Genomic DNA, 27,252 nt, shown 5'->3' with positions numbered 1-27,252 from the left:
TAGTATAAATGGGTGGTTGATGTTCGGCACAGACTCGGTGGGCCGAAGGGCCTGTTTCAGTGCTGTATCTCTAATCTAATCTAAAAAAAAAGTGGACTGAACATAGTGCAGCCAAGCCAGCAGCCCTCAAAGGGGCTCCGGAGAATGCTCAAACATTCCTGGGTAAGTTTTTAAAAACTGTTTTTTGTGGGACCATCCCTTCTCCCATGATCACTTTACCCTGCCACTAAGATGACACTGATGGCTCCACCAGATTTCCTGACCTGATCAGTGAGCTGTCTGTTAGCGTCACTATCGGCAGCAGCAAGGAGGGAGGGAGTCAGATAAGGAGAGAACAATTGTTTTGACCTCTTTTCCCAGCTAATGGTTTTTGTTTTCTGAACCTACCCTCTTCACCCATCACGTATCCCGTCAATTCTCAGTTGCATTACAAATTCCAACATTACCCAACTTCCGTGAAACCAAGTCTTCTACTTTGGCTGCTTTGCTTCTGCTATGGTTGTGTTGGCATCACAGACTAACAGCTGTATTCTGCCAACAGGATCCCTAAGTCTACCTCAGCTGGAACAGGAAATGAACCCATGTTGTTGGCGTTATTCTGAACCATATGCTAGCCATCTAGCCAACTGAGCTAACTGGCCCACTCAATTTCCTGTCTCATAACATTTCCAATATTACAGTTACCAAAATAAATACAACCTTCCGCCCAAAATGATACTCAACATATATAGAATGATATAATTATTTTTATATAATTGTTGCACTCATGAGCTGTTACACATGGGAGTCAATACCAAGCACTGATTTCGGGTGTGGGTTTTGACATTTCAATTGGGGGAGGGGAGGGAAGAATGGGGGAAGGGAGAGAAGAATCGTGGAAAGGAAGGGGTACAGTGGGAATGGAGGAGAGGGGGACCAAGGAGGAAATAACTCACAGAATATTTTTAACCAGAGCCCTATATAAAACATACAACTGTCCTACTGAAAGACTTCCCTCTGCACAAATTATCAGCATCTCTTACAACAGAATCTCCAATCAACAAGGCCCCCTTTAATCTGACTGGCCGCTGTTGGAACTCTGTTCTTCTTCTGCTTTAGGTGTTTAAAACACAGGATTTAGCAAAAATATATTTCAATAGGTCATTACATGTACTTCAATAAACATAACAGTTATCAACACTAATGTAAACATAAAGAAGAAAAGAAAAAGTTGAAAGTCATTCTGTTTAACTATTTATGACTGGCTATTTTTATTTTCAATAATGATAAGTACACAACTGTCATCTGCTCATACATAAACACAAACACTAATTATAAATACAGAGAGTCTGCAGAGCTGATTGTAGCCTTTAATTCTTTGGAATCATGTCTATAATCTTACTTTTCTGGCTACACATTTTGTGTGGATTTGACAAATGCTAACATCTCCCTGCAAGTACAATACATACTAAATAATTCCCATGATTTAGTTTCCTAACATGAAACCCCACAGCTCTTTAATCAGTTCGTTTTTGAAATGTGTAAGACATTATTAAGGTGTTTCATGTTGGTTTGATTCCCCCCAGCATGGCCACGTTTGATATTTTAACACTTGACATCATGATGTATAATTCACATACGATTTATTCTATAATCAGATTTCAATCCTGAATATTGACGGTAACCATTCTCTTGTACAGTTAACATTCTTATCATTAGTCAATCTTCAACCTGCATATCACAGTACCGTGAAACTCTTAATACCATTCCAGACTGATGACAATCTAGAGGATAATAAATTACATTTTGTGCTTTAAACAAAGATCCATTTTCTATCACTGCTCCTCTTTCTTTTTGTGAGTCTGCGTTTTTCTCTTGGTGTGACAAATGACTGGAAAAAAGATCGATAAATCCATGTTGTGACAATATTTTCCAAACCCTTCTCACCGTGAAGTTATCAGCTCTTTTCCTGCGATTTCACATAAAGTTTTCCATCTCGCTCTTCGATTTGTAATCCCATGTTGCTTAGCATGGCACTGTCTGCCACACCCTGACGTGTCATCTGCGATATCACTTCTTGATTCTGCATGTTCTGTTCTGTAAGGATTCGGATGGCAAAAACTGCCCACTGGCTCACAACTATGGTGCATGAAGTTAAGGCATGTGATTTACAACAACATCTTGATACAGGGTAGAAAATATTTCATTAATATGTCAGTACCTCTACCATTGCCCTGTCAGAGCAATTTTGACTAATGGAGGAAAAGCTATAATGACAGCCATGCACTCCCTAATAGACTAAACTCAAAATCTTGCAATGATCAGACCCTGTGACACATCAGATGTGGTTAAGACCATTATTATTTCAACAAAATAATGCAATTTTTTTTCAACTTGTGATTGTTCAATTTGTATATAACATACTTGCAAGAGACAAGAAGCATTTTGATGGTCTGGAATACAATAGTTGCCTTCCCATTCTCCCTGCTCTCTTCTATTCCTTATTTGGGGACTAATATCTTTGTTTTAGTCGTGCCTAAAGCATGGTTGAAGTTGATTCACAAGGTTTCAATGGACTATCATACAGATCTAAGGGTTACCATTGGCAGTCACTTCATTACTGGAGCAAGGAAAAGACATCTTAAATAAATGAGAATCTTGGACGCGATGGACCGAATGGCCACCTTCTGCATTATAACAATTACGTGATTCTAGTTTTAACTGATGCTATGGGCAGTAACAGGAGGATGGATGTCTCAACTCAGACTAAACTGCGGCTGAAAACACACACAGTATAAAAGTTTCTGGTGACTGAATCATATAGTGGTGCTCAAGTTAAGGTTCTGAAATCCTTAGACTGTTTCCCAATGCTCTCTGGAGGAGACTTCACCAGCTTTAATGGGATCGGGTCAATATCACCCCTAATGTAGGTCTAAATCTTTCCTCAACTGGTTGACCTTCATCTAGACACCTTTATTAAAGCTTCTGAAGAGTTGCACAAGTATATTGGCTTGAGAAGTTGAACACAGAGCGTTCTGCTGACTTTCATGGAGCGCTGTTGCATAACTGTTCTTTCTCTATTGTTACGATGGCGGAGGGAGCAACGCACTGTCAATTCAGTCCCGTCACTCCACAGGTTGCAGCATATTATTAAGCTTTCACACCCAATTGGAAAACAGCCAAATTAAACACTCTAGTAACCCCAGAATGAAACAGAGCAAACCAGGTATCTTTAGACAACAACAAATTAACTATTTATTATAAAACTAAACCTTAAACACTATTAAGATAAACCTATGTCTAAAGACCTTATAACTTCTTATTTTAATCTAACTCCCCATTCACACACACTCAAAAATAACCGTAGTTAATCGTTTTTTTTAAAGTGGTGTTTTTAAAAATTAGCTGTCTCTTAAGAATAAATAAAGTAAGTTTTTGTAGGTTACATTCCTGATGGATGAGGTCTTCTAATGTGGATTTGATGAAAACGGTCCTTCAGAAGATAGGCATTTAACTCTTTGGCTGCAGCAAGCATTAAACAGTTCTTTGAACGATGAGCACAGCAATTTAAACTGTTTCTTGACAAAGAAGGCTTTTCTTCTTTATTCAGGGAATTAACTTGGCTTGTAGCTCCTCATAGAATTTTTTCTGGGAGACAATAAAACAGCTCCGTTTTTTCTTCAGTATGGCCTGCTGGAAAGTCTCTCAGAAGTAACTGGTTTCAGCCAGTTTTTGCCAGGTCCACACAGAGCCAAGTGGAAACATTATCATGTGACCTACGAACATACGAATTAGGAGCAAGAGAAGGCCACTCGGTCCCTCGAGCTTGCTCCACCATTCAATAAGTTCATGGCTGAACTGATTACTCCATATTTCCACCTACCCCCCGATAACCTTTCACCCCCTTGCTGATATAACATCTCTCTCTCCTGCTGTTGCCCAGGGTAACAAAAAACGCAATTGCTGCACACTGTGTCTCAGGAATTCCAGAACCTTCTTTCCCTTCAAGGTGCATTGTTTTTAACAGTCTTAAAGGCACACACACTGTTTTTAATCCGAGGAGAAAAATAATTACGGGTCCGTGACACTATAAAGTAGAAAACCTGGAGCTTTCCTGACTGTTGAAACATTATGGCAATTTATAGATTTATTTTAGAAGGACAAGCTTTACTAAATATCACTGGCTATAAAGTCATGACTTAGTTAATGGCAACAAAAGCACTGTGCCTACCTGCCTTGTCTGTCCTCAGAGAAGGTTTGCGCACAATGTACACAATGTGAGAAGGGGCGGCACAGTGGCGCAGTGGTTAGCACTGCAGCCTCACAGCTCCAGGGACCCGGGTTCAATTCTGGGTACTGTCAGTGCGGGGTTTGCAAGTTCTCCCTGTGACCGTGTGGGTTTTCGCCGGGGGCTCTGGTTTCCTCCCACCGCCAAAGATTTGCAGGTGATAGGTAAATTGGCCATTGTAAATTGCCCCTAGTGTAGGTAGGTGATAGGGAATATGGGATTACTGTCGGGTTAGTATAAATGGGTGGTTCTTGGTTGGCTCAGACTCGGTGGGCTGAAGGGCCTGTTTCAGTGCTGTATCTCTAAATAAATAAATAATAGTACAGAATAAATAGTTTCAAAGCACAAACTTTTCAATTTTTTAAAATATAAAATTACAAATGTGCAGTTGTTTGAAAATGCTTACTTCTAAGAATTGCTGGAAATACCATTGTGACTGACACAAATAGTAACAGAAACAGAATTGAATATGGAGCAGAAAAAAAATGCAATCTTACAGATGCAAAATGATTGATTCTTGTCCGGGAATCTCTGGGGGGAGAGTTGGACATCTATATCATTTTTTCACCTGTGTATTATACCATACTCAGAGTATTGAGTGTGCTAGTGAGTAATTAACTAGATGTTTCTTAAACAAAAATGCTTGTGCCTGGTCATACTGAGCACAAATATTGTTGTCTCCTTACCATTTTTTTATAGCCACCTAACTAGACAGAAACTACCAACTACAAGCAGTGCCAATTCAGGAATATCCAATATGACAGCATCCATTGGTTCTTACTACATTCATAACAACTGGAACAATGACAGAAACTGAAGTTAGGATATTCTCAGGGCTGCGGTGGCCCCGACGACTGGCTGGAAAGCTGGGGGCAACCCCGCTTCGGCCGTTTCAGGGAGCCCCAACCAGAATTTATGTCTTCAGGCAGTGAGTGAGCTTCCATCAGGGCTTCTGTCCTGCCATCAAGAGCTGTTGGCCAATTGGAGGGTCAGCAGTGTCACAGGGAGTGGTGGCCACTGCTGGGACTGCACCTAACTGGGAAAAGCAGCAAGGTAAGTGGGGTCGGGGGTTGCTGGGGCCAATCACGCAGGCCCCGGCAAGGGGGATGGGGTGGTGTTTAATGAGGGCAGGTGCGGGGATGAGCATTGCTGCCAGGTGGCCTCTCCATAGGCCACAGGGTGCCTGCGAAAGAGGACCTCCTCCAAGTCCGCAGGGAGGCTACCAGGGTTTACCTGGCAGTCTCCCCATATGGCAGAGGGCGCACCTGCTGCTGGCAAAATGCCAGCAGAGGCGGGAAGAGGCTCTTAATTGGCCAGTCAAGTGGCTCAATTGGCCTCTGGGCGGGAGGGCTTCCCACCACCTTCCTTGTCGCTGGTAAAATGACATGGCAGCGGGAAGGACACGGGCACATTAACCCCCCCCGCCCTCCCTCCTGATTTTCCTTCTCCCCACCCCTGCCTCCTATCCTGCTCCTTCAGGCCCTGTAAAATTCTGGCCTGAATCTGCAATAATATTATGGTCACGGCTGTAATGCCAGATACATTTCCCCTGCCTCTTTTCCCAGCACTGATCCTACTATCATTGGTGGGAATTTGTGTTTTTACAGATTTTCGCAAGACAATAAAGCTTCAAAAACAATAACTTAAAAACCACCTGTGAAATTACAGGAACTGATTTGCAACTGTATTGCACAAACTAATTTAAAAGCATGTAGAGACTGAAGAAGTCTGGTTACTTTTTGCCAACTCTTTTATGGCTATTTAAAAAAAAAACTTTACTTTGGCTAATTTTAATTTAACATCCAAACTTTGAACATCTTAATCAGTTTTTTCCTTCCATGCACCTGTGTGTCAAAAAAAGGTCATGAATAAACATGAGGTTGCTTGTTAATGCACTGTATTAAACTCAGACTTCTACATCACTTTGAGCACAAGAAGAACATAAGTGCTACAAGAGATTAAAGGAAGTTCAACCTAACATTCACATTACCTCCTTGTTCATCTGCCCACTGACAGGGAGAAAATAAAGCACATTGCTAAAGAAAACCCCTAATCCTTCTGACACTTGAGCACCTCATTGAATACTGAGCCTCATGAAAAGCAACTAATGTTTCCACGGTTACTGCAAGCCAGGCCATGATCTTGTTTGTTTCCACTCTACAGAATGCAATAAATACACAAGAACTAGGGACTGGCGGGATATAGATCTAAGTTTCATTTAATGCTCTTATCCAAAAAAAACCAAATCATATTCTGTTGACAAAAGATCTTTAGTAAGAATGAATGAGTTTGCCATTTAACAGCCATGTTTGAACGACCAATGGCGATCCCAAGGTTTTCTCCAGGAAACTACACCTTCAATATAAATATAAATCTGGGCAATTGATGAATGTCAAGAAACTAGTTTCTTAAAAGAAAAAGCAGAAATGATGGTTCCATATTCACCAATTCATGTTAGAAGCCATCTGTTAAACCATGTAGCCATCATTCTAATTTAGAATAATGAAATGCTATGGAAACAGATTGCTCTCATGCTTAAAGTGGTGATTGGGAGGGGGGGGGGGGGGGGAGACGGGGCAGTGCATTTAGAAGCCAAAAAAAGTTGGCTGCCATTTCTGTTAATGATCTAAACTGCTCTGTAGCATAGCAACAAAAAAAAGAGAAATCTAACTGAAGAAAAACAATTATTTCCCCATTTAGTTAGTTTATTAATGCAAGCTGTGATTTAGCCCACGCAGGAAGTTCACCATTTCTGCTGCTTCACTGAAGAGAATTTTCTTGCTTCCATTTAGCTGTTGTGAGCTACTGCTTGGGGAGAATGCAATTTGTATTCATGCAAAAACTATACAAGAACTCTTAACCAACAATTTAAACAGCTCCTTTCCTCATTGCATGTAAACGCACAGTAGTCGAGATAGCATCCATAAACTTACAAGCACATTAAGAGGGTCATGTTTGAAAAGACTGACAATCAGCAATGAAATGCAACCCCTCTTAGTAATACATGTTTTCATATTTGGAACTAAAGAAAGGTGCCACATGAGGGATACTGAGCTAAAATTAAGTCTTGACATGTGGGGGTGAAATGGGAAGAGGAGCAACAAATTGGCTACAGTGACTGTAAACAAAGGGTGATTTTAAAGGTGTATCTTCTCAATAAGACCTGGTCATGTGTGAAGTGCCCGGATTCAGTGATGGGTCCCCTTCTTTTCAATTTATTCATCGATGAATAGGAGGAGGGCATTAGCAGAAAGTAGTTATGTTTGCTGATAAGTTGTACAACAGAGTCAGGATCTTGGAAGAGGGTAATACATAGGAAGTGATTACTGACTGTTCTTTCAAAGTCTTAACTAAAGCTGTAAGCATCACCTCGATTTAAAAATTCTCATCCCGGTTTTCAAATCCCTCCACGGCCTTTCCCTTACCTATCTCTGTACCCTCCTCCAGCCCCACAACCCTCCGAGATATCTGCACTCATCTAATTCTGGCCTCTTGAACATCCCCGATTTTAACTGCTCCACGATTGGCAGACATGCCTTCTATAATCTATAACAATAAGGCCTTAAGCTCTGGATTCCCTTCCTAAACCTCCCTGGTTCCCTACCTCTTTCACCATGCTTTTGCAACTACCCAAATATTGCTTTATGTAGCTTGGTTTCAAATCTTGCTTCATAACACCCCTGCGAAGCATTTTGGATGTTTTATTACATTCAAGGCACTATATAAATACAGGTTGTTATAGTATCAGGAGGCTAAGGCCAAGGCAAATACAGTCCTGGCTATACTGAATCACAGAATCGTTACAGTACAGAAGGAGGCCATTCGGCCCATCATGTCCACATTGGCTCTCTGAAAGAACAATTCCCTCAGTTCCATTCCCCCGCCTTCTCCTCGTAACTCTACACATTCTTCCTTTTCATAAAACAACCTACTTCACTTTTGAATGCTGCCAATGAACCTGCCTCCACCACATTCTCAGGCAACACATTCCAGACCTTAACCACTTGCTGCGTGAAAAAGTTTTTCCTCATGTCACTTTTGCTTCTCTTACCAAATACTTTAAATCTGTGTTCTCGATCCTTTCACGATTGGGAACAGTTTCCCACTCTGCAGAGACTGTTCATTATAAAACTGCAACTGTGATCATAGCGTTATCCAAGGCTTTTCTAACACCTTATTTGGATTGCCATGCCCAGTTCTGACCCACTCTCCCACTTCTGAAAGAACATTGTGATGTTGGAGAAATTGCACTGAAGGACAATGAGTATGCCGTCCAGGCTGTGAACCGGTCGACTGAACGTAATCTCAGTGGGTGATGGCAATCCGGAGTCTAATGGCGTTGCATGAAGATGCTATAACACAACTTGGATATCTTGTCTGGTTTCCAAACATTTTTTGATCAGCAATTTGACTATCCTAACCATACATTCAGCCATCCCATTCAAAACAGGATATCTAGTTGATGATGTGACATGATTGATGGGCCATTGTTGACACATATCCTGGAACGGTTTTTTAGTGTATTCTGGGTTGTTGTCAGACACGACTTCTACTGGGGCACCAAAAAGACTAAAGATGGCAATAACAGTGTTGGCCACTGCTGGACTCGATGTGTCTCAAAGCCTCTGCACAATGGGAAATTTGGAGTGATAGTCACGAGAAGATAGTCTTCTCTGCCCACAGAGCACAGATTGGTTGCTATCTTGATCCATGGCGCTGGATTTTAAATGCATGCCGCCGAGATCGGCGGCGAGCTTCAAAGATGGTGGTCCACTTGTGCATCACGGAGCTGCCATGATGTTAAATGCAGCGGCTCATTTAAAGGGCTGGGGCAGACCAACCCCCCCCACCCCCCCCCCCACCGATGGAGGGTGCAGGTGATGTGTCCCTGGCAACTGCATTAGGCGCCAACGCCATATTTAAAGGGCTTCTAGCCCTTTCACTTAATTTGAATCTTTAAGGAAATAGTGAGTTAGAATTTATTCAAAAAAATTAAATGTTTCTAGCCCCTTTCCCACCCCCTGAATAACCAAACAATTCATTCCTTGCCCTCTCTCCCCCCAAAATACTTACCTTGTGCACCTGACCTTCCCCCACCCCCCAAAGTTCATAAATTTTTATCTTTAACCCTTCCCACCATCCCCTATACCAATCATATTAGTTTGAACCTGCTCCCTCCTCCCACACTGAAATACTTGCTGCTCCCCTCTCCCCACCAGTGTTACACCTCAGATCTCCAGACAGAGATCCTAAGCGGGTAAGTCATTAATTCGTTAATTTGCATTTTTTGATTATGTAAATTCTGCTCCCATCGCCGAGCTGTGGGTGGGCTGCCATGAGGCCTCGCTGCCGCCGGCAATATCCGAGCCGGGCGTTCCCAGGTGGGCCTCCAGTGGAAACATTTTCCGGCCTCCCCATGCCATGATCCCTGACATCGGTGGGGGTGGGTGCTGTACAATTTGTCCCATGGTGATGATGAGATGTTAAGGAGTTGCAGAGGCTCTTTTGTTGACTAGCCTGGTGTTCCTGACACGCATCACAAGATCTCATCATCTTGTCAAGTCTTTGTTGATGCCAGGCCAGAATATTGACTCGTGGGCAAATCTTCTCGTCCTTTCTACTTCCATGTGTCTTTGGAGTTGTCCAAGTATGTCAGACTGAAGTGTCGCTGGGATGAGTACTTGGCATCCTTTGAATAGTACTCCATTGGGTATATTGATTTAGTCTCTGTACGGTCAATACATTCTTAGCTCCGTAGGGATCTCTTGAATGGTCTCCGGCCAACTCTCTACACCGATTTGCCATAAAGCTCAGAGTTTGGGGTCCTGAGTAGTCTCCCTCTGGAGTGCCTCTCTCTTGCTTTGACCGAAGTACAATAACTACACTGCAGACATCCTCCAAACTTGCACAGACTTCGTCCACATGGAAATCAAATAGCATTTCTTGTGTCTTCCCAGGTTTGGGCAGTCTACTTAAAGTGTCTGATAGGATCATCTGATTACTGGGTTTGTATCTGACAGCACAGTTGTAGCTTTGAATCTTGATGAGGAACCTCTGGAGTTGAGGCGATACACTTATGAGTGGTTTTCTCCAGATCATCTCCAGCGGCTTATGATTTGTTTCGACCATGGATACTTTTCCGAATAAGTATGTGTGGAACTTGGTGATCCTGAAGCAGTATTTCTTGTTTGACATTGCAGTAATTTGCTTGTGCTGGCGACAGACTTTTTGAACCAAGTGTGACAGGCTTGCCATCTTGAAGAAGACATGCACCGAGACCTTTCTGCTACGTGTCCACTTCTAATGTTGTTGTCTTCCGAGGGTCATAGTATTGAAGACGTGACTCAGCTGACAGTGCTTATTTCAACGCATTGAACGCATGTTGGTGATTGTCCTGCCACAGGAATTGCGTGCCTTTCTTCACCAATTCTCTTAGTGGAGAGGCCTTCTCTGAGAAGCTTGGTTTGCATGCAGCAAGGAAGTTGAATATCCTAGACACCTTTACGGGCCATCCTTGTCCTGTGGTGTCGGCATTGACCGGATGTCTTTGATCTTCCCAAGATGCAGACAGATACCTTAACTTCAGTAAATGACACCAAAGAAATTCACGTGATCAGCTTTAATGGAGCACTTTTTGCTGTTGACAAACTAAACCTTTCCGGGCGGTCTCCATTAATAAGTGTAGGTTTCTGTCATGCTTTTTTTCCATACGTCCGACTAGGGCGTGCCGTCTGCAGTACACACACAACCCGGGACCCATTCCATTATCTGGTCCATTTGATGTTGAAATGTATTCTGGCTGACTGACAACCCAAATGGTAAATGAAAGAAACAGTAACTGGTAAAGTGAGTGCTGAACATTGTTAGCTCTTGCGAACCTCTTGGCAAGTGTACGGACCAATATCCGCTTTTTGTGCCTAATTTGGAAAAGTGTTTCGATCCAGCAAACGTCGGGTTTAACTTCCGATGTTGGGATCTTATGAGGACATCTCTTTAAGGCTTTGCTTAGCCTCCTTGGGTCTAAACACAGTCGAACTGAACTGTCCTTCTTGATTGGGGTAGTGATGGAACTGCACCAGTCCATGCAATGTTGCCCTCGTCGAATGATGCCTTGTTATCCATCTTCAACTTTTCTCAAATATGCATGCTGCATTTTTGCGGTGGGTCGATTGATGGCGTTGCACCTTCTTTAAGGAGGACTGTGTCCTCGTGGAAATTCCCAACAATGTCAAACTAGCCCGGGTTCAACCTCTGGATGTCTTGTACCGATCCAATGGGTGTGCACCTGCTCTGACTGCTGCAGTCCTCTGACTGGGTCAGCTCATGGATGGTGACCATGTTAAGTTCGTTGCAAGTCAGCATTGCTGCTACTGCTGATCCTGACACATCCGCTATGTAACATATGAGCAGACCATGTAGACTCTTTGTACGTGCATTCCAGGTCTAGGGAATCTAGGCACTTCATTGTCGAGCCATTATATGCCTTAAGCTTCACGCTTGTGGACTGGACCAGACTTTCATGCCTCATGGTACATGCCCTTCAGGATGCGCAAAGGTACCGTGTTGGCACTTGCACCTGTGTCAATCTTCACCCTCAGTCGATGCCATTCAGCTTTATTGGGACAGATGATCTGGAGTGTTGCAAAAGCTTCCATTTTGTCAACAGAATGGACCTGTTCCACTGAGGTGATCTTGTGAAATAACTGTTCACCTGTGAGGGAATACTCTCCATTTCCCTGGATGGGTACAGCTCTAACAACACTCAAGAAGTTCAACACCATCCAGGACAAAGCAGCCGGCTTGACTGGCACCCGATCCACCACCTTCAACACCAACACACAGTGGCAGCAGTGTGTACCATCGACAAAATGCACTGTAGCAACTCACCAAGGCTCCTTTGACAGTACCTTCCAAACTCGTGACTTCGACCACCTAAAAGGACAAAGACAGCAGATGCATGGGAACACCACCACCTGCAAGTTCCCCTCCAAGCCACACACCATCCTGACTTGGAACTATATCGGTGTTCCTTCAGTATCACTGGGTCAAAATCCCGGAACTCCCTTCCTAACAGCACTGTGGGTGTAGCTACCCAACATGGACTGCAGCGGTTCAAGACAGCTCACCACCACCTTCTCAATAGCAGTTAGGGATGGGCAATAAATGCTGGCCTAGACAACAATACCCACATCACATGAGCGAATAAAAGAAAAGTGTCTTCACCTCGATCCAACTCATCCATTTTGGTCAGCTATTTCATTTTGTGGATGGGTCTATGCTTTTCGGAATAAATGGAAATGTCTCGTCTCCCTTTGCCTCTGAGTGGCATATTTCTGTGGCTTGAGCACTGTCCTCTCTGGCTTCTCCCTGCGTTCTTACTGCAGGACCTTCTGCAAAGTTTGGTCCAGTGCCTTCTAAGCCTGTATGCCTTGCACGCATCTGCATATGATTTTTTTAGATTTAGATTTAGAGATACAGCACTGAAACAGGCCCTTCGGCCCACCGAGTCTGTGCCGACCATTAATCACCCATTTATACTAATCCTACACTAATCCCATATTCCTACCACATCCTCACCTGTCCCTATATTCCCCTACCACCTACCTAAACTAGGGGCAATTTATAATGGCCAATTTACCTATCAACCTGCAAGTCTTTTGGCTGTGGGAGGAAACCGGAGCACCTGGAGGAAACCCACGCAGACACAGGGAGAACTTGCAAACTCCACACAGGCAGTACCCAGAATTGAACCCGGGTCGCTGGAGCTGTGAGGCTGCGGTGCTAACCACTGCGCCACTGTGCCGCCCTGCTCGGTATCTACGCGGTTGGTGGGAGAGCCCACAGTTACTGCACACCTTGTTCTGCCTGAGTGCCTTTGATATTGTACTGACAGGCGTTTTGGACCCCAAGGCTTGCATACACTGTCTCCCTGTGATAATTGCCTCGTGTCTGTGTTCGTCCTATAGCATAATCTCCATGCCGTGTCCTTTTGGCTTTTCCAGGAGGTCTTTCTAGAACATCTCAATAGGAGTCGGGGCAATAGCCAATTCCAGAATTCATTCCGAGAGTTCAGTATCAGAGGAGTCGCATCCTTTTGCTTTCTCTCTGCATCAGTTAACAATATCGTTCAAGCTCTCATTGGTTTTCTGCCTATACCTCATGAGTTCCAGTCGGTGTACTCTGAAATTAACTTTAACCCTAAGTTGACTTTCTAGTGTTGCCCATAGCTTTGATGGATCCTTCTGGTCAGCATCAGATAAACCAGAGGTATTGATTCTGCCCAGATATTCATTTCCTATGGCCATCCTAAGTTTTAATTACCTGCTTCTCTGCATCCACAACCTTGTGGTCTAGGAAGCCTTGTTCATTCCTCTGCTTAAACAGTCTGAACTTGCCTGGGATATCAGGTGCTTTCCAGTCTAGCTCTGGAAATCTGGCTGCTATTTCCTAAGTCTTCTACTCTTTTCTCCCCGAGGAGCAAACCTTGCTTTGAAAGTTGCAGCCAGCTGCGATGTCTGCAGAGCTTAGCAAGAGCCACGCCCTGAGCTGTGTTACTACAGCGCAAGCTTGTGAGCTTGCATGCAGAAGAGATCCTGGTGTTGGGGTCCTGAGTGTGGCGACAGTAGGAAGGGATCCGCACCAAAACACGATGCTGCACTGATCTCAGTGGCTGAAACTACCGATAATTTTCTTGCCGGCTTGGGGAAAAACCGGGAGTGCTTTCAAATTGTCCTCGATCTCTACTCTCACTGTTGTTCGCTGTGAGAGCTGTGATCCACTCGCAGTACTTCAGGTAGGGCTTCTGACTTGATTTGCTATCTTCAGCTGCTGATCAATGCTGTTGACTTATTGCCACTGCTGCCATATTATATTATCTCTTTCTAGACTAATACAAACGAAACTGAAGAGCAGTTTTATGACCAGGTGAGAAAGGTGTCTAGGAGTCCCTCTTAGCCTTCACTGGTCTTACCATAACAGGGTTTAATTTTAAACACACAGTGTTTTTAGCTCCCCCTTGGTGAATCCTTGTTCACTGCTTTTCAATTATAAGGTAAAGAAACCAGCACAAACAGATTTTCTTAGGTTCAAAGAAGAAAAGTTGAAATTTATTAAACTTGAACTTAAACTATAATTTGGTTGACACCTACGGATACATGACGCGCCCCCACTAGCATGCATACGCGATACACACATGCAAATAGAGACAAAAAAGAGCAGAAGAAAAATAAAATGGAAAAGTTTGAGTAATATCTGAAGTTTTTGTTACAGTTCTTTGAGCTCACTGTAGAGTCCTTGATTGTAGGTAGATCTTGATTTTTGCTGGGGCCCAGTATTGTTCTTAAACCTTGTTTGCTGTACGAGACTTTTCTCTCTTGGGGTTCATGTGTCTTCAGTGATTCAGAGGCTTGTGAGAAAGAGATGGGAGCAGACAGGAGAGATCCTCTCAGTCCAGGAGCAAACAGTCTTTCTGAGTTCAAACTCTCTGTGGCTAGTTCAAAAAACCCTGCAGCAGCCAGTTAGTCATGTGACCAGGCGGTCCAACTAGTCCTGGCTCCTGTCGATTGCATCACCCCAGCAGGCCCTGGAATGCACTTTCCCACCCCCTCACTGTCCGGTGATCAACATCCATTGTGGGTTGAATGTGTCAGGGAATGGTCCTTTGTCTGCATAAGCACCGTCTGTTTGTATGTAAATGTTTTTTCCAGCCACAGCTGATCTGTTCAACAAGTAATTTCCTCGCTCCAGCAACAGTTCAAAATCAATGTTCATATAACAAAACCAATGTGCCTCATTCTTGCCTCATCAGTGGTGTGATCTCTTAAAGGTACAGTTTCAAAGAAGAAGTCATGACAGCAGGCATAAAGGTTTTGAACGCAGAGCTTTAATGGAGACTTGTTGCTTCAGCTTACACGTGCTAAATGTGCAAGAGAATTGAATCACATGACATTGCATCACTTCCTGTGATGACATACATATTAGAATAAACATATATTTAAGTGATTATATTTAACGTACTGAAAAATACACTATCACAAGACTTCCCTTTTGTTCTTTCCTCCTCTCCTTCTTGTACTTGCTTAAAATCTGTTACATCTCTTTTTCCAGTTCTGATGTTAGGTCATCAACCTGAAACACTAACTTCGTTTCTCTCTTCACAGATGCTGCCAAACCTGCTGAGTATTTCCAGCATTCTCCTGGTGCAATTAATTGACTTAATGATGTTACTACCATTACAAATGCATTTCTAAGACACCTCAAGTTGCCTGCATGCACAGCACCACAATCAGTCATGCAATTTCATTCGTGATCTACAATCAGTTGTTATAGTTTAAATGCAAGTATAAAAGTACATAAAACTTCAAGGCAGTCTGGTCTACTGCAGACATGACAAATTCTTTTCCTCGTAGCAACATGGTGTCAGAACTGTATCTGTATCCAGCTTGTTTGAAAATTGAATGTCCAAAAATTCCCAGGGTGGTAACACACTGAGTTAAAATGAGAACATCTACTACTTGGAGAAGGGAATAGAAATTACTCAGCTTTGGAACTGCCATTTTACTCACGATGAGATGCACAGCATTGCACACTTATAAGCCATGCTTGAGATTGAAGTTATTTGCCAAACAACTTTACAGTGGAGACGATGTACAATGCAAATGATATCCCTGAATAGTACACTGACAAATCACGCTGCCTAACAGCTTAACACTGAAGATGACTTTGAAAAAGTCAGTACACCACACCTGTTCCCATAAAGAGAAACTCGAGGCATTAAGAGAAGCTATTCCCAAAATTACATGAATGCTTCAAACACAATCGGACCGTGTCTTATCAATTACCTTATCTTGTCAGTTGTCCCTTTGTCTATCAAAACTGCTTTTAATTTCAGTGAGAAATGCAAAAGGTTGCAAAATGCAAAACAACAATGAATCAATAATTAGCTAATATCATTGTAGTGTTGTGTTAAGTTTTCTTTAAATGACAACCACAGGCTTTATATTCAGATTCAACACAAAGACTATTTATTGTCTTACTTATTTATATTGCATGATTTCAGGTACAGATCTTACCTTGCTGGTGTGTGTCTGTTCTCTGTATAGTCATGTGCTGAGTGAGTCTCACAAAATAGTGATATATATTATATATATCTGATGATGTCATCAGTTGCATCAGTGGTGTGATCTCTTAAAGGTACAGTTTCAAAGATGAAGTCATCTCTGCACTGTATTACAATCATCCGCATCCTAGTTCGATCACAGCACCAGGATGACATTTAATGCCTATGAAACTACTTGCCCATTTGAACGCACACATTAGATGATGTAAACTTAAGATTTTTTTTCCAGGAACAGAAAAGCATACTTTGTAAAGCAGAGGGTCCTGAAGATGAACTGTTCTCTCTGGAATGTTCCAGTGATGGGGAGTGTGATTCTTCTATCTGCCCTCCCAAGATTTAACGACAACATTAGGGGGCGTAGATGAGGGAGTTACTGGGATACCCTGACAATTCCATCCAATTTACTCTCCTTGAGTCCAGCATGACCTATGCTACCTGAGAGCTGCTGTAGGTCCTGTACTGGGCCTTATAATGTCCATCTCAAGAGTAAATCCTCATTATTAATGTGGATACTGTTCAAATTATTCAGTTGATCTCTTTTGCTAGTGGGAAAAGGGAGGGAGCACAAAAATCTAGGCTGACACTGTCAAAGGTGCCATCTTTCAGATGAGATATTAAACCAAGGCCCTGTCTGCTCTCAGGTGGATTTTAAAGATCCCACTGCACTATTTTGAAGAAGAGCAGGGGAGTTACCCCATTGTCCTGGCCAATATTTATCCCTCCATCAACATCACAAAAACAGATTATCTGGTCATTATCACATTGCTGTGCACAGATTGGCTGCTGCGTTTCCTACATTGGACCAGTGACTGCACTTCAAAAGTACTTTAAATGCTTTGGGACATCCAGTGGTTGTGAAAGGCACTATATAAATGCAAGTCTTTCTTTAAGTCATTTAAACTTAATTATTAAATACAAAGTTTCTACATTATTCTTCATGCTGATTTGGCATGAAAAAATATGAATATGAATTCTAGAAAGAATGAAAACAAATTTTGAACTGTCTCTTGCAGTGAGCACCATTCAAGTATGTGTTACAATGAGGAAGGTCTAACTGGATTCATCAAAAATAATAGAAACACAAACAAGGCCACTTGTCTAACTGGTATATCAGAGTTAATTATAGTGAACAACTGCTATATTAAGTATTTTCTGTGCTTCAGCTTCCTCTTTTAAAGTTTTAAAACTGCATCAAAGTTACTACTTTTTTTTCAGTCCAAGATTTCAATGTCTTGAAAAACAGGAATATCTCCAGAAGAAAGGCAATTATAGAAATCTGCAGCATTTCTTGAGGCAATCTTCACAAATGTTTCCAACAAATGATAAGATTTATTCAGTATGTCATGCTCGGAAGGAGCACTATGAAATAAATAAGCTGCAGGAATTATGGCAGTACAAACTCAACTGGTAAACTGAACCACAAGAAAATGGGCACATCTATACCACAGACAAAATGAAGTAGGGGTCAGGTGATCCCTCCTGTATTGGCAATCAACAAGTCTGTCTGGAAAAATGAAACTCATTGACTGTGTCTGAATTAGCTCTGAGGAAAACCCTTTGAAATTGAAAGGAGTCCATTACATGCTAGTGACTCCTACTTACAGCAATGGTACTAACAAAAGTGCTGTAAAACAGACTGACTCCACAGCTCAAACCCTATTGAATGGGTGTGTGAAGTTGCACCATTGGAACAGAATGGTTCCCATCCAGACACCAAGATAGCAATGGTTTCCATATCCTGAACAACTGTGTGGTCACATAGGGGAGAGGGCCCTGTGTCACCTGGAGACTCAACGGAGATGGATTTTTACCATAAGAACGTAGCCCTCTGGAGAGAGAGGGGAGATCAAGAAAAGACCACAGAAATCTAGTTCCTGCCAAAGGCTGTAAGACCAGTCCAGCACAAGGAAGAATCCCTGCTGCTAATACTATACTTCAACTTGCTGCAGCAGAGAACTTAAAAAGTGACCACCACCTCCAGTCTGAAGTTTTAACCACAGAAATCTACAACACCTCAGCAAGTTCATGACTACAAACATCCAGGCCTGCACCTTTGAAAAGACTTTCCTCCCGAGAAGATACAACAGGTTTCTGTGAACCATGAAGTCTTTCATCACTTTGGATTTTAATTGCATCCTGCCCTTTTTCTCTAGATATCTATCTATTCTTTTGTATGCATGTGTATGTGAATGCGTGAGTGGATGAAGGTTGCGAATAATTCGGGTTTTGCTGTTTAAATAAACATTTAACCTTCCTTTTTTTAAACCAATGAGAAAACCTATTGTTTGTCTGTTTATTTGACCCTAAAACACTTAGGGACTAACACACATTTTTAACAAAACATTACTGCAGTCAGTTGGGAGGTGAGAAGTGGAAGTTACCCACACCACGTATCACCTGTCCGTAATAAATGTTTATGAAGAATGCTGTAAAACTAGTCCAAGACGACCGACACTTAAGTCTGGTTTAAACTGAGGTCCGGTACAGCGAACCAAGCTTAGCATTTGAATCCATGTGGTAAATTTTAGCTAAGCTAGCCTTTAACATCAGAGAGTCACTATACTTACGAAAAAGAATCTGCATAAGCACCACTTCTGTGCAAACTTAAATGTTTTTTTGTTTGAAAGCCCATGTATATAGATGATACCTAAGGCACCGAACAGCTGACAAGGTGACAGAGGAATGCTTCTATGGGAGATTTGAGTCAGTTTATACCAGCAGGGTCATTAACATGTTTATACCAGAAAAGTATCTGAAAAAGTCCTAGTGTAAGATCCACTCCACCATGATAAATAGCCACATTGCTATTGTTAAATAAATAATTTCTACAAGTATTCACAATAGAAGGGTTTATTAACTTGCTATTCAGTTCTGTAGAACACCCAATATCTTAGACCAATTATAAATCAGCATGGTAGAGGAAAGGAACAAACCAACCCAGTTGACTACAGATCAATTAGCATAACATCAATTTTGGATTTGTTTTCTTGGGATATGAACAATACTGGCAAATCTGCATTTATTGTCCAATCATCTGAGAACTGATGGTGAGTCTTGTCCTCGAACCACTTTGTTAGTAGTTCAAAGCCAGTCAATAAGGTAGAACTAGAAGCAGCGGAAGTGAGTGGAAAGTAAATTTAAAACATATATCAGAATGACCTTATTTAATTCAAGAGGAGATAAATATTAGGAATAATCTATTATCAGGGTAGTAGAAGGAAAATACAATCGGATTAGTCAAAACACTGCTGAACACATGCTGGAAAAGCTGTGTCGTGTTTTGTGTGTTTTAATGTCCACTTGACATTTTTCATGTTTGACACCCTTCCATTCATGTAACGAACAGGCTTGTCCCTCTTCACAATTTTACATACCCAAGACCAAAAAATGGGAGTCAAAACAGACTTCAAGATTTCCACAAACATTTGATTGTATGAAAATCCTAATCTTCAATGCTGGAATTTGATCAAATATCCAAAACTTTTTACTTAACATTTTTAATGACTATCATTGATGAATCCTACAAAGATATCCTAACCTTAAAGATAATCATAGATTTTTATGTAGATGCTTATCTTATTCACTTCCATCCTGATTGGTTCAGAATACCCGCTATACCATTAATGACATGAATATGTCTTTGAAAATAAATCATTGATGATTTCTTTATATATGTATCGCTTATGCTGATGAAATAATTCTTGTTTCATTACCCTAGTTTATATTACCTCTGTAGATCAGCGAGTTTTTCTGAGATTACGGTGAAAGAACAATCACACAATATAAGCAAAATTGTGCGACCAATGTAGTTCAGTGTAAGAATTAACACAATTACATCAGGATGAACATACAGAAATAAGATGCTCAAATTCCTCCTGAACCCGAATCACCGTTATTATTTGAGGGTGAAAATACAGGTCTGAATTGAACTTGTACTATGCAAGACCCAACTTGAATAGCCCATGATTGTTCTTTTTGGCTGACTACAACCATAATCATATGTCCAGTCAACCAATGTTCTGATAATATAAACTATACAAACACTGTTGAATAAACCAATGGCCGAATGATGCCATCCATTAGTGGTAGACAGTTTGAAAAACCACTAACCCAACAATATCATGTGTAGTGAAAAATTCAGTAAACCACAAGAACAGACATCTATCTGGTTGCATTGTATAAATGTGGTAAACCATAAAGCCCAACAATACATAATGCAGAGTCAAGTAAACAACTGGGCGGGGATGTGTACTGTTTATGCAGTGCACTTAATCTGGTAAAACCACAGCCTCAATGACATGACCAACCCATAATACAACATAATCTGATTTACCATCACCTCTTGTAATAATAATTTTGGTATCTCCCCATGTAGAAAATCTACATCCCAATGACAAGATCTAGTTGGACCCAACAGATTAACCAGTAAACCACTAATGAAATGGTACCTTTTGTTTATAGAGCACATAATCTGAAACACACATGTCCCAATGGTGCAAATAGGATTAAACAGAACTTGCAGTCATATAATTTCACAAACATAGCACGTGGATTAGCTTTATCCAGATCTGTTCCATAAATAAAGTTAGTTTGCTTCATCAGAATATGACAAATGCCGAACCATTTCTTATTAAGAGATATGTGTAACTCAAACTACCAGTCATAGGTTCTTTTCACTTGTGCATCTTTAGGAATCAACAGACATAGTGAAGAGCACCAAGATCCCTTCAGTCTTTTGTTTGGCACACACTTCCTCTTCACAACTATATATCCTATATTACTACTTTGAATTTTTGTATCAACATTATAACTGTTCTCCTGGGCAGTTTCAGTGAGAAAACCCCTCTGGAACACGGTAACATTTCACTGACATAGTTTGCTGATGAACCAATTGAATTGCTTATTTAAAACAATATTCCCCCCCCCCCTCCACTCCCACAACTGAGTATCTGAAATTTCTAATGTCTAAAATAATGCAAGAAAAATTAAATATTCAAAATATTACACATTTTATAACATAACTACATTTATCCATTAAATTGTCTTTCATGCATTTATTTAACCTTCATTAAAGTTGTTACTTCAAAGCCTCAGCCTATCTCAAAAGCCTGGGCTTGGATTTGGACTCGATATGCACAATTTCTCAAGATACATCAGTAGCATCGGTTCAACAAATGATAGAATGCTCTTCTCTCAGGCTCTAATTATATCTGTTTGATTCCATTTCAAAACTATTTGAAGAAAAGCTAGAGGGACAATTTCAAAAGTTTTATTTAGGGACAAATGATCATGTGCGTGTTTTTCTTTTAAACAGAGGCATTCTAATTATTGACAGCGAGAGAGGGGCTCGGGGGAGAGAGGGTGAGAGGGAGAGAGAGCATAAAAAATGGAACCTGACAGGCCCACACTTCCAGGAACCAATCACAAAACATCAAATTTAATGTTTGCAAAGATTTCTCAGAAGTTACAAACCAGTTCTGCTATATCTGGGACACTGCCACCCAATGCTGTCCACACAATGGCCATCCCTTATAGCTGATAGATAACAAATTGCATGTAGAGTCTTTAAAAAATGTCCCATGGTGCTTGATAGAGGGATAATACAAGCCAAAGGAGGAAATATTAGAAGGGGTGGCCAAAAGCTTGGCCGAAGAGGTGGTTTCTAAGTAAAGTCTTAAGAGAGTAAAGGAGAGGTTGAGGGAGGGACTTCCAGCACATGGATCCAAGATGCAGCATTGGGGGACCAGGACTGCAGGACAGGATGTGGTGCAGCAAAGTTTTAGATCAGCAGAAGTTTACTGAAGGTGGAGGATGGGAGACACCAGGAGTCTACCCCATTTTCCAGCTCGCAGTTCCACCAAACCTTATGTTCCCCTTCCCTTGAATCCCAGGCTCCTTCTCCATTGATGCCAGACCAAAGCATCCTCCATGCTGCAAATTGCATAAAGTTAAAAAGAATTCCCTTGAACCATTTTTTGAGGTTTAACGGTTTTACCGTGTAAAGCTTGGAAACTGCACAATGTATAACTTCTAGGGGGTTAAATTGGATAGCCCCTGAAAACAGGTGCAGGGATCACGATGCATGATTAACGCATGTCTGCTGATTACAATACAAGCAGTGAGTCAACTTTGTGTTGCCCACTCATTTGAATGAGCTGTTCACTGCCTGGACGAATCAGCAGGTGGCCAATTTTGAGAGCGGCTGGCATCACTAAAAGCTTCCTTGCACCACTTAAATGGGAGGTGCATGGTGGTTGCAGCAGGTTCAGGAAGAGAATTTGACCTGGCAGTGAGGAATGGCACAACGGGATGGTGTGAACGCAAAAGTTTTCAGATGCTGCACTAGAGGTCTTGGTGGAGGAGATGGAAAGGAGGAGCGACATCCTGTATCTGTGGGGGTGGAGGGGTCGGGGGGGGGGGGGGGGGTGTGGGGGGGAGCGAGGTGGTATGAGGCCCTCCAGACCCACGATCAAAAGGCAGTTGGAGCAGATGGCAGTGGAGGTCAATGTCCTGAGGACCTGGATGCAGTGCGACAAGAAGTTCAATGACCTCATATGAGTGGTCAAGGTCAGTGAATGCATCATCAAATAAAAAAAGACCTGCATTTGCATAGCACCTTTCATGACCAAGGGGCATCACAAAGCGCTTTACAGCCAATGAATTACTTTTGAAGTTTAGTCAATGTTATAATGCAGGAAACGTTGCAGTCAATTTGCACAAAGCAAGGTCCTACAAACAACAATATGTTAATGACCTGATAATTTGTTTTTGTGGTGTTGATTGATGGATAAATATTGGCAGGATCCTGGGGATAACTTCCCTGCTCTTTTTCACAATAGTGCCGTGGGATCTTTCATGTTCACCTGAGAGCAGATGGGGGCTCAGTTTAACATTTCATCTGAAATGCCATATCTGAGCAGCTGCACAAATTGCCTCAGCCACTGCTGAAATCACCATACTCCTATCACTCACCTATCAACAGTCTCTATAAAACAAACCTCATACCTAACATTGATATGGTTCACTTCACCCTCACATACTTAGCAGTACTACAAACCTTAGACCCACAACGCATCCGTTTTACACACTGCCGGCAATTCAACCATGACATCTATATCAGCCAAACAGATTGCATGAGAAAGACTGACAGACTTCCCCCTCTCTTGTAGAACAAGGTGCCACACAACCGGAGGAAGCATGAGCCAACCAGAGGGGGATAGACTCGCCTGCATATCCTAACCTCCATAGAGGAATAGTGCTAGTCATCATTGTGATGGCCATTTCTGAGGCCGTGGCCAGTGGTGGCTGAAGCCATCAAAGAATGACAGTATTCTCATTCCTAATTCTCATATTCCACTTCCCTCTCATCTCTCACATTTTTCTGCTTTACAAGCTGCAGATGGTGTAAACATGTACTTCTTATTTTCCTCCACTTCCCCCACCATGTTATCATTGTACCTTTTCCCTTCCAGATACCCAAGCGGTCCAACCTGGCCAGGCAATGCAGGAACACCAAGAAGGGAGCGATGATGAAGACATAGCACCGTCACTTGATTTCACCCTTGCAGCCACCAGCTCAGATATTAACACTGCATATATTTTAGAGGGCAGATTAGAGGCAGGATTGCACAAGGCAAGATACCAGACATAATTGGCCTGCAGCTAGAGCAGGGGGTGAGAAAAGCACAGATGCCAGCTCGCTGGAGGGGAAGATCGCAAACAGGTTCTGCTGCAGATGACTTAGATGAGCACTTCAATGGAGCAGCTACAGAAGAACGCCGATGGATACGCAGAACAAAATGCTTGGTGCACTGAGAAGCCTGCCAGAAGGCCTGTGGTTAATGTTAAGGAGCATGGAAGCATTCAGCACCAACTGGGCACAGGGCTTTGTGCAGAGCCTGATGATTATCCTTTCCAGCGTGGAAGTGGTGGCCAACTCTGTTCGCAAACATGTGGACCCAACCATGATGCAGGGTCTGATAGCCCATGTTGCAGCTTTCATTGCAGCACAAGCAGCAGCCACCCAAAGTCTGAGTGCTGCAGTGGAAGCTCGGACTGCTCTTGTGCAAGGTCAGCTTGCTGCCATGCAAGTTCTAATGGTCCGTGGATTACAGCATGCAAAGGGGTTTGCGGGGGGTTCCAGCAGTCAATCTGTCCTCCAACAAATTCCTAAGATTGCTGAGGCATCGCCCTGTGGGAGTGGCTCCATGGAGGACGAACCTGCTGTCCTTTGAGAGAGACAGCATTTGTTCTTCCACCCCACCACTTTGCCAGTGACACCTCCTCAGCTGCTCACCATAGAGCTGGTGGCAAGGTTGTGTAGCATGCAGCAGACCATGAATCTTGATATCTACTTTGCCGAGTACTGCAGGACTCCTCCATAGTGGTCCAGGTAGCAGAAATTTCAGCATGCCAATGGTCTTCTCTATCACATTTTGTGCATCAGCATGGCTTTCATTGTGTGCATTTGCACACATGTACGTGGGTTGTGCATCGAAGTCATCAACCATGTCGTCAGTGGATAGCCCTTGTTGCCCAGTAGCCAGCCTTTGGTTTGCTGCGGCCACTCGAATGCAGCTGCCACAGCGGACTGCCATAGAATGAAGACATCATGACAGCTGCCAGGATACCAGGCATTGACCTGCATGATTTAATGCCGATAATCACACACATCTGGATGCTGAGGGAATGGAATCCCTTTTGGTTCTGGTGTAGGACAGAATTGACATAAGACACCCACAAAACAATGTACTTGCAGTCAATGGCACCCTGAACCACAGGGAAGTCTGAAATCCTAATGAAGCTGAAAGCTCGCTCTGCCTGCTTCTCTCAGAGAGAATGAAATGTAGTTAGCTCTCTTTGAATCGAGAGCCTCCCTTATGCAACAGTGGATCGCAAACTGCAAGATGTTGAAAATATCTCCAGATCCATCCTGGAAGGAGCCAGATGCATAAAAGTTCATTACCTTGGTCACTTTTGCAACCACTGGCAATGCAGTCCTCAACTTGCTGTGAGGTTGCAGTTATGGCTACTAGCAGGTGGCAGATTTCAGTGAGGATATCCATACTGAAGCATAAATATCTCACACATTGCGCTGAATTTTACCCATCCCAAAGTGACGGGCTGGGAAGTGGAAGGACTGGTAATATGGCAGGGGAAGGCGTCAGGGAGCTGAGCTTGATGTCTTCCTGCCGCCATGGCATATTGCCAGCAGCGGAAACCTCAGTGGCATGGCTGTTCGCTGGGTGGCCAACTGATCTACTTAAGGGCCCAACTAAGTGCCACTTCCTGCCTCTGCCAGCATTTTGCCTGTGTCGGGCGGGCCTGCCGCTGCCTGGGAAGACTGCCGTCCAGCGGGTTCCTGGGGAGTGGGATCACCCTCCTTGATGAGCACTCCATGGTCCTTGGAGGGGTTCCCCTGACGGCAATGGCTGCCCACGTGCCCAAGTTGCCGCCGCAGGAATAACCCCATCCCGATCACCAGGACTTCCTCTGATTGGTCCGGCAGCTCTGGCCGTGGGAGGGGGATGGTACAGACTGCTATCCTCAATTGGACAGTGTTCGCAGCGGTGACCTGTTAGTTCGCCACTGTTGGTAAAATGCTGCCCTCGGCATGGGGTCGGCTTTTGCTTTCAGCCCCAGCAGCAAGACTTCTTTGGGGCTGGCAAAATTCAGCCCATTGTTCCTCCCTGAGTTTCAGGTAGGATTGCTCCCTGAGCACCCTGGGTGGATATGGCCTCCTGCTGAGAGCCCTACTCCCCATCCTCACTCCTCCAGTCCTTTGCCCTACTCTGCATGGCCTCTGTTCATTCTCCTTGTCATGCTCAATTCCAAGGGGATTGCCTACTGGTGCACTCATGGCTGGGAGCAACTGGTTTGTTCAAAAGCCTTGAAGCCAGCAAAAGGTCCTTCAGCACCTATCATACCACTCCCTGTAGACTTTTGCAAATTGAAATAATTACAGAAAGTACTAAACACTGGTAGAAATATAGCAACAGCTAGTTGAAACAACCAGCAACTAACCTGTAAGTAGTTGATGATCTCTTGAAATAGCACTGGTTTGGGGGGGGGGGGGATGTTGGTGTGGGATCCTTCCTGATGCTGATCGCATGTTCAACTGTACAAGGTTAAGAGAGGCACTAGCTGGAATGTTAAGCTGCAAAATGGTGTTAAATCATAATCTGCCTGCTCTGTATACTCACGGCAGACATTTAATGCACGCACGCACGCCAACACTTGCACTAATATCGCGTCCGCGTGATTCGCTCTACAAGTGTGCGCATGCGCTGCGAATGCCATTCTGGAGCTCTGAGGGCCCAAAAATAACAGACACGAATGCTCCCAATTTCTCACCCTTAATTGTTTAAGGAGATAATTTTCGTTTATTTATGGAAATTTATGTTTATTAAAGACTATGTAAGTTGGAAAACTCACTAATAATATATTCCTGGCCTACACCATAAGTTCATATCAGGAAACTGTGCACTTCAAGACCACTATTCTCTAATCATTAATTTTAACAAGCAGGGCATCTGGACTTAAATCTTTATGAAGAGCAACATAAAAGACAGGAACTGACTCTTGATGGAGAAACTGGTGGTGGAGGTATCTGATTGCAGTGACACGGAGAGGGTGGGGATCTGATTGTTTGAAAATGGTAAAAGAATGGTTTAGGCCCTATTTTTCTGGACTCTGAAGCGTATTAGACTCTATTCCACCCAAGAGATAAAGCCTGAAGGAAAGAGAGTTCTCCAGTTCTGAGAATCTAGGAAGTAAAGTTATTCGAAGACTACAATCTGTCTTGATTTCAATACAGTGATGATGTAGGAAGGAATGTGACTTATCTGGAGGTTTGAATGAACAAGAA

General features: G+C 42.8%; 1 protein-coding gene across 2 annotated transcripts in view; it reads right to left on the bottom strand.

The window, feature by feature from the left end:
• Positions 1-792: 792 nt before the first annotated feature.
• atxn10 (ataxin 10) overlaps positions 793-27,252 on the bottom strand; it is a 350,575-nt gene continuing 324,115 nt past the window's right edge. Inside the window, exon 10 of one of the 2 annotated variants that reach the window (XM_068051270.1) lies at positions 793-2,118. In XM_068051270.1, the coding sequence (XP_067907371.1) occupies positions 1,937-2,118 (182 nt within the window). In that variant the 3' untranslated portion in view covers positions 793-1,936. The remainder of the gene's footprint in view (positions 2,119-27,252) is intronic. The other variant, XM_068051268.1, reaches the window with a different exon arrangement.

Source organism: Heterodontus francisci, chromosome 18 (assembly GCF_036365525.1).
Source record: "Heterodontus francisci isolate sHetFra1 chromosome 18, sHetFra1.hap1, whole genome shotgun sequence".
Taxonomy (NCBI): domain Eukaryota; kingdom Metazoa; phylum Chordata; class Chondrichthyes; order Heterodontiformes; family Heterodontidae; genus Heterodontus; species Heterodontus francisci.
The sequence above is the reverse complement of the archived record's forward strand: the minus strand, read 5'-3'. Positions and strand labels throughout refer to the sequence as shown.